General features: G+C 41.9%; 1 protein-coding gene across 1 annotated transcript in view; it reads right to left on the bottom strand.

The window, feature by feature from the left end:
* The window catches only part of pde1cb (phosphodiesterase 1C, calmodulin-dependent b), a 581,476-nt gene that overhangs the window by 147,345 nt on the left and 421,559 nt on the right, over nt 1-12,572 (bottom strand). Inside the window, exons 5-6 of the mRNA XM_041189245.1 lie at nt 8,252-8,318; nt 6,282-6,398 (exon numbers count right to left, since the gene is read on the bottom strand). Of these exons, the coding sequence (XP_041045179.1) occupies nt 6,282-6,398; nt 8,252-8,318 (184 nt within the window). The remainder of the gene's footprint in view (nt 1-6,281; nt 6,399-8,251; nt 8,319-12,572) is intronic.

The following is a 12,572-nucleotide window of genomic DNA, read 5'->3' as shown; positions in this document are numbered from 1 at the left end:
TTTGGATTACGAGTTCTGTATCATTACCATTATGCTGCTATTCCTCTTTGGCACCCGCACTGGTGAGTACTGCAGGACTTCTCCTGAGTGGCTCCAACAACAACTGCATTGCTTCACTACATCCAGTATCAGAAAGGGATGTTAGGTGGTCTGTAGTTTGGCTGCAATGGAGTCAAAGGAGCAGGAGGTTGATCGCGTGAACAAGATGAGCTCAGGGAGAGCATGATGGCAGGCAGAGGCAAAACAAGGTTCAGGATGTGGGGAGCCATTTTTCTTCATTGACAGAGGGAAGGAGGAAGTAGCTAAACAGATGGTCTCTATCCTGTTGGTAAAGAAATCCATGAGTTATTTGCATTCATTATTACAAGTGTTATGGAAGTCTTGATTTCTCCTCTTGCCATAAACAGAAAGGTGTTTTGATTTTGATTTGCTTCCCTCTTTATAAGTGGTGGTGTATTTCCCAACCCCTCCGTTTTGGTGTGGTCCAATTTTTAGTAATAACCCCACAGCAAACTTGATATAAGTTGAACTCAAAGGGTTAGTTTATTTGCATTCACTTAAATGCAGGAGGAGGGTAGCAACTTTGCCTCCTTTGCACTCATACCATAAAAGAGGAATAGAGAAAAGAAAGATTTACATGGCAAAGACCACATAAAAAAAATATTGTTTCACGTGAGTCTATGGTCCAGAATCAAAGTCTGATGAGGTATTCCCTCAGAGAGGTTGACGGGCTGAAAACTAACACTGTATTATTTACTTTCCCAATAGAGTTGACTTCACACAAGGAGAGATGCATCCAGAGATGAATCAGTCTTGCAAGCGATGGTACAGAAGTTCCAGTTGAAACAGCGTAGATGGGGCTAGGTATTCAATCTGGGCAAAGCCCCTTTTCTGTGCTGCTGCCTTGGAATGGCAGACTGAGTTTTCAGTACAGCAAAGCAATATAACTGGTTCCATCAGCTGGAGGTTCATATCACATGACTCCTACCTCCCCACTCTGGCTTTGACAAAGCATGTGTATCCTTTTGTCTTGGCCCCAGAGATTAAATGTTCCAACCATTAAGACTTGAAAGCAAGGTTGTGGAGTCCTTTCACCTAGCAGACAAATAGGCTCTGGCTTGGCCAGGCCCTGGCTTATGAAATGCAGATGGCCTTTGTGTACTTCTCTTTGAATTTGGTCTCTGCAGCCTCCAGGGGTCATTAGTGTCTCTTCAAAGATAACGAGGCACACATTTCTGTGATTGCCAATGGTAATTCATTTTGTTCATGGTCACAGACATTTTAAAATGTCATTGTCCAGTTTTAAAAATTTTAGAAAATAGCCATAAGGATATATATATCTAAATGGATATATATATATAATTATAAGGATATCCAATCTGAGGTCTTATTCCCCTGGCAGAGGTGAAAATGATTTAACAACAACTTGCATTTATGTAGCACCTTTTATGGGGAAAACATTCCAAGGGTCCTCACAGGAACATTATCTAATCAAATTTGACACTGAGCCACTTTTGGAGATATCAGGACACCTGACTAAATGCTTGGTCAAAGGGGGAGGTTTTAAGGAATGTCTTAAATGAGGAAAGAGTGACAGTGGGGTGGAGGGGATTAGAGTGGGAATTTCAGAGCTTTGGACCTCGGCAACTGAAGGCACGTCCCCAATGGTAGGGTAATTAAAATGAGGGATTTCTGAGAGGCAAGAATTGCAGGAGTACAGAGATCTTAAAGACTTGGAGGACATTGGAGAGATCAAGAGAAGAGAGGCCAGAGAGACATTTCAAAACAATGACTAAAATCTTAAAATTGTGGGAATTTTAAAAACTGGGAACCAACAAAGGGCCTGTGAGTACAGGGGTTATGGTTGAACAAGATTTACTGTGAGTTAGGATACAGGTAGCAGAGTTTTAGATGAGCTTGAAATTATGGAGATAGGAAGATGGGAGGCCGGCTAGAAGGCCATTATAATAAACAAGTCAAGAGGTGACAAAGACATGGATGAAGTTTCAGCAGCAGATGAGCTGAGGTAGGGGCAGAGTCAGAGGCAGAATACTGAGTTAGGATACAGAGGTAGAAATGGACAGTCTTAGTGATGTTACAGTTGCATCAGAAACTCATCTCAGGGTCAAATATGATACCAAAATTGGGAGATGTCTGGTTCAATTGCCAGGGTGAAGGGTGGGGTCAGTGGCTAGGGAATGGAGTCTGTGGTATGTACTAGCATATGAACATATGAATTATGAGCAGGAGTGAGCCACTCGGCCCCTCGAGCCTGCCCTGCCATTCAATAAGTTCTAAGTTTAACCTCCACTTCACATTTCTGCATACCCCCGATTACCTTTCACCTTCCTTACTTATCAAGAATCTATCCACCTCTGCCTTAAAGATAGCCAAAGACTCTGACTCAACCACATTTTGAGGAAGAGAATTCCAAAGTCTCACAACCCTCTGAGAGCAAAAAAAAATTCCGCATCTCTGTATTAAATGGACAACCCCTCATTTTTAAACAATGACCTCCAGTCCTAGATTCTCCCACAAAACAAAACATCCTTTTCACATTCCCCCTGTCAAATCCCCTCAGGGTCTTATATGTTTCCATCAAATTGCCTCTTACTGTTCTAAAATCCAGTGGATACAAGCTCAGTCTGTCTAATCTTTCCTCATAAGACAACCCACCCATTCCAGGTATTAATCTAGTAAACCTTCTCTGAACTGCTTCCAATACATTTACATCTTTCCTTAAATAAGGAGCCCAATACTGTCAGCCAAATACCACAGCTTCAGTCTTCCGAATATTTCACTGGGACAAGCCGGATGACAATTTAGAGATAGTGGAGAGGTCAAGGGAGATGTCACTGAGGCAGAGCTGGCTGTTGGTAGTGTACTCATACAACCAGACATGTTTCTGGATGATGTTGCCATGAGCAGGGGGAAATGGGGGGGTGGGGGGGTGGCGTGAGGACAGATCCTTGGGAACATGAGAAGTAACAGTGAGGGAGCAGGAGGAAAAGCTATTTCAGCTGATCCTCTGACTATGTCTGGATAGACAAGAATGGAGAGCCAGGTGAGTGCAGTCTCATCAAGCTGGATGATAGAGGAGAGGCATTGGAGGAGGATGTTGTAGTTAACCAAGAGTCAAAGGCTACAGACAAGTTGAGAAGAAAGAAGAAAGATAATTTACCATGGTCACAGTCACATAGGGTGTCATTTGTGACTTTGATAAGAGTTATGGCAGGATTGGTGGGATTCAAACAGGGAGTTCCAGGAAAGATGGACGTGGTTTTGGAAGGCAACAACACATTCAAGGACAGAGGGGTCAAGAGTTGGGTTTGAGGAGAAGGGTGATGACGGCAGATTTAAAGGTAAGGGAGCAGTACTTGAAGAGAGAGAGCGATTAACATTACCAGCTAACATGTAGAGGCAAGAAGGGAATCAGAGTGATCAGCAGTTTAGTAGGAATAAGATTGAGGGAAAAGGAGGTGGGTCCCATGGACAAGACAAACTGAGAGAGGACATGAGGGGACATGGGAGAGAAACTAGAAGAGGCAAGTTCAGGGCTAGGACAAGGGGTTGCAAAGACTGTGGTGGAACCTTAGAAAAAGTTTAAGGAGATTGTTGGTCATGAAAAAAAGAAGCCAGGTGTTATGTTTGTTCTCTTCAACAATTTTCAATCACATTGGGCAAGACTCTGTTGGAATAGCTTCTCTCATGGCACTTTTCCCATTTTTGTTCATGGGATATGGTCATTGCTGGCAGGGCACTTACTGCCCATCTCTAATTGCTTTTTAGAAGGTACTAGTGAGCTGCCTTCTCAAACCATTGCAACTCATGTGCTGAAAACACTCCGCTGTGCTGTTTGGGAGGGTGTTCCCTAGCTCAGAGACAATAAAGGAATGGCAATGTATTTTCAAGACATGATGGTGTGGAACTTGTGAGGGGGTGGGGGGGGATATGCAAATTTCCAGAGGTGAATTGAAAGTGACAGCACTAGACATAAAGGCAGCACTTAATTGAATGTGCCAGCAGGCATCCCTAGTAAAGTTGAAGTCAATGGAAGTCAGAGCGAAAGCTCTCCACAAAGCTCCATCTAGCACAAAAGAAGATGTTTATGGGAGGCCATTCATCAGCCCCAGTACATCACTGCAGGAGTTCCTCAGGGCAGTGTCCTCAGCCCAACTACCTTCAGCTACTTCATCAATGACCTTCCCTCCATCATAAAATCTGAACTGGGGATGTTTGCTGATTATTTCACAATGTTTGGTGCCATTCAGAACTCCTCAGATATTGAAGCAGTCTGTGTCCATATGCAGCAAGACCTAAACAATGTTCAGGCTCAGGCTGATAAGTGGCAAGTAACATTCATGCCACACAAGTGCCAGGCAATGACCATTCCCAACAAGGGAGAATCTAACCAACAGCATTATTATCATGAATCTCCCATCATCACCATTGACCAATCACATTAATACAATGACTACAAGGGTAGATCAGAGGCTGGGTGTCATACATCAATTATCTCACACCTAGGCTCCCCAAAGTCTTTGCACCATCCATAAGGCATAAGTCAGGACTGTGATGGAATATTCTCCACTTGTCTGGATGAGTGCAGCTCCAACAACATTCAAGAAGCTCAAGGCCCTGGATGGCAAAGCAGCCTGCTTGATGGTACCACCTGAAATGTTCACTCCGTCCACCACAGATGCAACATTCCTGCAGAGTGTGCCATTGATAAGATGCACTACAACAACTCTCAAAGCTCCGCCATTTAGAAGGGCAAGGACAACAGGTGCATGGAATCATTACCTCCTGAAAGTTTCCACCACCCAACCAAGTCACCCATCATCCTGATTTGGAAACATATCACTGTTCCTTCATCCTTACTTGGTTAAAATCTTGGAACTTCCAACCTAACATCACTGTGAGAGTACATTTGCCACAGAGACTGTATTGGTTCAAGATGGTGGCTTCACAAGAGCAATTAGGGGTATGCAATAAATGCTGGACTTAGCAATGATCCCTGCATCCCATGAATGGATAAAAAATAAATGATAATTTCAGTGGAAGATCAGAGAAACCACAGAGATCCAGCATGAATATTAATTACTCCTTTTCTTCAGTGATTTTACTCATCCTGCACTGAAGTCACAGTTGATGATCAGAGAACCCCATGGAAATTATTTAAAATGGGAGCTAATGATGCATGCATGTCCTGGTTCAATTATCCCCTGCCTTCTAAATTCACTTCAACTGTAGACTACATGTCGGGCGAGCTTGGTAGAAGTCAGCGGGGTCAGTTGGGAAGCCGACTGCCGCCCACGAGCGGGACTGGAGCGCAATTTCATGCTGGGGGGCGAATTAAGGCCCACCCAATGTGAAACACAAGCAGAAGTGTTCAGCGCTACCTATATGTGTGTGTGTGTGTGTGTGTGGGGGGGCGGTGGTGGGAGGTGGTGGAGAGGAAAGGAGGGCAGGCTGGGCAAGTGCGAACTTCACGCATGCGCACGAGTGAGTGCTTGAAAATCTCTCTGAGGCACAAGAGCTACCTCAGGGAGACGAAGTGCTTAAAAAAAATGAAGATTTGAAAAATGTTATAAAACATGTGCTCTCTGTCATGAGCAGGTTCATGTCATTAATTAAGTTTTAAAACCTTTACTTTAATTTTTATTTCCCTTTGGAAATTTCATCCTGCCCGTGGATGAGGTTTCCAAAAAAATGTAAAGGCCGCTTGGCCTTTTCGCCTGGCTGCCAACCATAAGGTTGCACAGGCAGCAAAAATTCTATTCAGCAGGTCTGGCAGCATCTACGGAGATACTCTCCACAGAAGCTGCCAGACCTGCTGAGCTGTTCCAGGTATTTGTATTTTTGTTTTGGATTTCCAGCATCTGCAGTTTTTTGCTTTTATAAAAAATTCTATTCAATTAATCCTTTAATGGCCTTAACAGACCTTTTAATCATTGGCGCGCATGCTGCAGACTTCGGCGTGTGCCCGCTGACCGAACTATTGCGTGACTATGCGTTGATGTTGGCACAGTCAGGCAACGTCATCGTACATCATTTCACACTCGAGTGGTTTAGGTGTGGGCCCACCCGCCAAGCTAAAAATGTTGCCCTTGGTCTTGATTTCCTGTGTGCAGTACCACAAGGAATCTTATAGTATAATGTGTAGTTTTGAAATGCAGCTGGGTCGCGATTTCCTACTTTTTTCACTGCAGCATGTAAGCCATTTAGTCATGTGTGCAAATGATTATATATTTAAGCAGATGAAGAACTCAACCACTAACCTTGAAATGACTGATGAGGTCATATCTGGTGAAAAGATCATAAACAATGAATTTGAGTGCATGTTCTCCACTGGCCTCATTCAGTGCAAAAACATTGAAGGTCGATTTATCTACATTCTGCAAAACAAAGCACAAGAAGATGCTTCATGATGACTGATTGCCTATCATCATGCGTTCACCCATTTTCTATTTTCTGCTTTAGTCAGGATCCCATTACCCTTCCTATCACTGGTGTTCAGATGGCTGGTTGGTAGTTCCCAAGCATGCATTTTCTCACTAACTAGGCTCAATAATGTTTCTGCTCTCTCTTCCCTAGATTTCTTTAAAATGCATGAATGGGATCCATCTGAACAAGGGTTTCATCCTCTTTGCATTTGATTAGCTTATTTAATATTTTTCCTCATTTTACTTTAAATGTGGTTCTTAAATTTCTAATCTCATCTTCTAATGTCAAATCCATCTGATCCATTTCTATGGTAAAATAATGAACCAAAATACTTATTTAATATTTCTGTCATTTAATATTTCTATCGCAGCCTGTGATTTTATCCTTAGTGACTCTATTCTCATTCCAACTTTCCTTTTATTATGCATGTGACTTCAGAATATTTTAAAATTTTGTTTTATGTTCCCTGCTAACTTAATTTCATAGTTCCACTTTGTATTCCTTATTGTCTTTTTTGACTTCTTTCCTAAACTGTTCATATCCTCCCTTGTCATATGCCCTCTGCTGTATGATAGTGTGCATACCCTCAATTCTTCCCTTATGTCTGTATTCATCATGGTGTCTCATTGGTATACAGTTTGTTCTTGTTCCTCTTTATTTTTTAACATCTTTTTTATACTCCTGTTCTATAGTTCCATTTACTCACTGACCATTTACGTCCTCCCTTACTTTCGTCTGTCCTGCATTCTCTTTCCCTGTTTTGTTCATGTCTAGGTTTGTTTCATCTCTTATATATACCTCACTCCATCATACTTGAGTAAAGAATTTGTCGTATCCCTATTTACTCTTTCTATTGTGATACTACTCCCATTATGATTCAGATAATGGAGTCCAATTCTATCAGCACAGCACCTTTGTGTTCCAGTACTGGTACAGTGTCCCATGAAATGGAATTCCTCTTCCCTCCACCAGCTCTTTAGCCATATGTTAAGTTTCCTAACCTGTCTGTCTCTTTGCCAATTTGCACATGGCTCGGGCAATAATTAGCAACTATTAACTTCAAGTCAAAATAAATAAAAATCAGAAGAGATGTAAAATAGGTTGTTGATTCACTATCACCCATTTTACACTATCACAATGTCAAAATTACCCCCTTAGTATGATCACAACACTTTTCAAATCTACAACTGAAGCACAGTTAACCACCTAACCAAAGAAAATTAAATGCAACAACCCACCTATATTCAAGTTTTTCTAATACCTATCAATACAAATTCAAGCATTCAATATCCAGACAAGTTCAACACCAAGTTCAACAGCCCAGCATCAAAAAATTAGGCTTTATTTGCATCTAATTATTAATTCATGATTCAGGAATATAAGTATGGTTCAGTACTCTTTGGGGATATTGGAATAATCAGTTAAGATGGATATGACTTTGCGAATGGCTTTCAAGTGTCAAGGGGAAAAATAGCAAAATTAATTTATGAGAAACAAATATAGGGTCAACTTTAAGAATTCATCTTCCAGTTCCTGGCTTCACCCAACCAAAGGGCAATATAGATCATCAAGGTTTGAAGGTCAGTATCCAACTTGTATCGATCACAATTTTTGAATTAAAATTAATAAGGATAAAGTTAAATGTGTGAATTGAAAATGTTTTCCTTAGTGCCTAATTCTGTAATCTGTCGTTATGTCAAACAATGCCCTTCAATGCAGCACAAATTCACAATGTTTACCTCACAATGGTTTGAAAAAGATATGAGATTGTCATAGAGGAAGGAAAGCAAAAGTCAAAAAATACCTTTAACACATCGATGACTGAAGGAGGGTAGCTTAGTCCAACCATATTTGATGTGCGCCTATACATTCTGCTCAAGGGAAGTTCAGAAAACAAAGATATTTAATAATGTAATGCTGATTTATATCAGTAGCATTAGTCAATGCACTTGAATTGATACAAAATTACACTGCAGGCCCTTAATCAGGAGGGATTTTTCTTAAACAGTAAACAAATGTTTGTCATTGCCCCTCCTTTTGAATAAAACATTTTCTTTTAGCAAAATCAGTTGCATAAAAAAGAAGCCAATGGACAGCATGGCAAAATACAGAAACAATACAGAAATGTGAGGAGAGCACATTAATGGTAAGTTTTCTATAAGCATTGGTAGAATGCTGATGAACAAAACTGAAATTAACTTGCATTTTGCTATGCATCCTCCTTTAATTCACAATATTCTTAAACCTTTAGAGGGAGAAATTTGTTCACGTAGAGCCACTTTGTGATGTCATTGAAAAAAGCAAAGTAGACCACTACCTGTGTGATTAAATTTCTCCTCTTGAATGTCCAGTGTGGAAATGTCTGCAGCTAAGCTACAGGAAAAGATCATGAGTATAACTTTACTTTTGAAGCCACTCATGTTTAATAATGAAATTAGGTGCTTTATCTAGCAACAACTGCACAAATATCCCCATCCTCAATACTGGAGGAGCCCAGCACATCAGTGCAAAAGATAAGGCTGAAGCATTCGCAACAATCTCCAGCCAGAAGTGCCGAGTGGATGATCCATCTCGGCTTCCTCCATCATGACAGATGCCAGTCTTCAATCAATTTGATTCACTCTACGTGATATCAAGAAATGGCTGACAATGCTGGATACTGCAAAGGTTATGGACCCTGACAATATTCCGGCAATTATACTGAAGACTTGTGCTTCAGAACTTGCTACACCCCTAGCCAAGCATCAAGAAGCTTGATACCATCCAGGACAAAGCAACACATTTGATTGGCACCGCTTCCATAACCATTCACTCCTTTCACCACCGACAAACAGTGTCAAAGTGTGCACCGTCAAAAAATGCACAGCAGAAACTCACCAAGGCTCCTTCGGTAGTTCCTTCCAAACCCACAGCGGCTATCATCTAGAAGGACAGGGGCAGCAGACATACAGGAACACTACTACTGGAAGTTCCCCTCCAAGTCACTCACCATCCTGACTTGGAAATACATCGCTGTTCCTTCACTGTTGCTGGGTCAAAATCCTGGAACTCCCTCCCTAACAGCAATGTGGGTTTACCTGCACACCAGGCACTGCAGCAGTTCAAGAAGGCAGTTCATCACCACCTTCTCAAAGGCAATTAGGGATGGGCAATAAATGATGGCCTAGCCAGTGATGCCTACATCCCATAAATTAATTTTAGAAAGTTCTTCACTTCTCCATTCTCCAGTTCTATAGTTACAATTTAAAATGCAACTCTGGTCATGAACAGTAAGCATTACATTTTTTGAAATGTACCTTTAACTTAAAGTAAAGCAGAGAATTCCTTAGCTATGCTTAAGTATGTGGCTGACACTGGTTCAATACAGACTGCTATTCCATGGGCAATTTATAGTTCGTACCAACCATGATTTGCCTATTAATTCATGTTTAATTTACATTGATTCTGATTTGTGTTAAAGTAAAAATTACAAAAAGTAAAATCTTTTTGGTAATTTCTTCATTTGGGGGTCACTTGGTAAATGTGGTTCTTTTGGCTTATGGATCCCCATGGGAATCGTAACATCCTAAACTCCCAGTTACAGAGCTTTCCTTATTAATCACGTCATACGTGCTAAGTCATCAATGCTACCGGTGTCCTAGATGACCACATGTGCAGGAAGTGCTGCTAGCTGCAGAAACTTGAGCTCCAGGTTTCAGAGCCCAAGCAGTGGCTGGAGTCATGGTGGTGCATCCACAGAGAGCTATGTTATAGCATGTTCAGAGAGGTGGTCAGAGTACAGAAAGGGGTGGTTTAGTTGGGCAGCTGTTGTCGGCAAAAGGCGTCATCAGGAGTGTGTAGGCAGGGGGTGTTGTCGAGGCTGGGTGTAGTCGGTGTGGTGTTGTCGGGGGTGGTGTTGTCTGTCTGGTGGGTGTTGTCGGGGCGGGGCGGGGGGGGTGTTGGGGAGGGGGGGTGGTGCGGGAATGGGGAGGGGAAGTAGTTGGGTGGGTTGTAGTTCGGTCGGTTTTGTCGGGGTGGTTTAGTTGAGCGGCTGTTGTCAGCGGTAGGTGTTGCTGGGGGTGGGTGTAGTCGGTGGGCTATAGCCAGGCAGTGTTGTTGACAATGGGTGGTGCAGGGGTGTGTAGTCAGATGGATGTTGTTGGGGGGTTGTACTCAGCCAAGGTGCAGGAAAGTTCTCTGTTAAGAACATAACCTGATCTCCAAAGGTAAGGAAATGGGGATTCAGAATAGTTATCCACCCTCTCACTTTTGCCAGGCAACCTTAGAATTTAGAACACCATTTACTGAATTCTATGTCCCCTGGCTACCTCCTACCCGCCTCCAAATCGCACACTCCCATTTTTTCAACACCCAAAAAACATAATGGTTAATCCACATTATCTATATAATCTTTATTTATGTTCTGACCAATATTTATTTTGCTAATTTCAAAGAAGTTGATTAACAATTACTTTTTCAGGATTTTGTTCCACATATCATTCTGTGAAAAATTAAAGTTTCTTTTCATTTGTTGTTTGACTAGACTTTGTTTTAGTTTCAAACATTTTATGCGCTTGTATCATGTTTTCCCTCAGTCTTCTTTGCTGTGTTGAAAAGGAGCTCAGCTCTTAAAGATGAATTCAACAATCTGACAAGCTACCAATATGTGGCATTTCAAATTCTCCAATGATTATTCCCATTGGTCTCTGCAGCAGAATCTCTAATCCATGCTTCTTGAAAGTGTTCTTCTGCTCTGGGTCTGCAGCCTCACCAAATATATCTTTATGAGTAGAGGAGACATTAGGATAGATCCCGTCTGCCTTTAAATTTGGCTCTTGCCACCAATTCCAGCTCCATCCCTGGCCACTGTCTCTGGTTGTACCAGATTGTCCTCAGCCTCTGCATCCTATTTGACCTGGATCTGTGCATCTGCCTTTTTATAAGACTTGTCCCTAAGATGGTCTTCTTACACCTCCAGTATATTGCCCATCTCTGCCCAGCTTCAACACGTCTACTGCTGAAACCATCACTGATGGTTTTATTATAACTATAATCAACTAAACCATCCACCTTTCATCGTCCATGAGCTCTGCTACTCATTTATAACCTGCACCATGTCTCGTTCGCCTATCACCCTGTGCTTGTGACCTAAATTGAGTCTAGGTTAGCAATACCTTAATTTTAAAATTCTCATCCTTTCAATTCCTTCTCCCTCCCTATGTCCATAATTCTTCCAACTCTACAACTCTCTGAGATCTCTGTACTTTTCCAAGTTGGGCCTTTTGCATATCCTTGATTTTCATGCCTCCACATGTGCCTTCAGCTGACTTGGTGCTAAGCTCTGCAATTCCCTCCCTAAGCCTCTTAGCCTCTCTCTCCACCTTTTAATGCAATAGGTATTTTTAACCTTGCCCTTCATTTCCCTGCTGCACAGCTCATGAAGCACCATTGGCTCAGGGTGACCAGCAAAATGTGGCACTACAGCCTGTCCTCAGACTCCCACTGATGGGAAAGTCTGTGAAGGAACAAGGGAAGATTCAAAGTAGGAATATAATTTTCTTTCAGACCGCCACAGGCATTACAGATAATTGAAAAGTTGAAAGACCAAAAGAATGCTGGCCTTTACATCTAGAAGACTAGAATAGGGTAGAAGTTATACTTTAACTATACAAAGCTCTCATTAGACAACTTGTAGTGCTGTGAGCAGTTCTGGACTCCATACAGGAGTAAAAAATAAAGACAAAAAAGTGCGGATGCTGGAAATCCAAAACAAAAACAGAAATACCTGGTAAAACTCAGCAGGTCTGGCAGCATTGGCGGAGAAGAATAAAGTTGACGTTTCGAGTCCTCATGACCCTTCAACAGAACTGAGTAAAAATAGGAGAGGGGTGAAATATAAGCTGGTTTAATGTGGGGGTGGGGTGGGGGGAGAAGTGGGGGTGGGGGTGGGGGGGTGGTTGTAGGGACAAGCAAGCAGTGATAGGAGCAGATAATCAAAAGATGCCACAGACAAAAGAACAAAGAGGTGTTGAAGGTGGTGATATTACCTAAAAGAATGTACTAATTAAGAATGGATAGCAGGACACACAAGGTACAGATAGCTCTAGTGGGGGTGGAGTGAAATAAGACTAAAAGGGCATAAAAGG

Source organism: Carcharodon carcharias, chromosome 6, assembly GCF_017639515.1.
Source record: "Carcharodon carcharias isolate sCarCar2 chromosome 6, sCarCar2.pri, whole genome shotgun sequence".
Classification (NCBI taxonomy): Eukaryota; Metazoa; Chordata; class Chondrichthyes; order Lamniformes; family Lamnidae; genus Carcharodon; species Carcharodon carcharias.
Note: the sequence above shows the minus strand (reverse complement) of the source record. Positions and strands in the feature narration are given on the sequence as shown.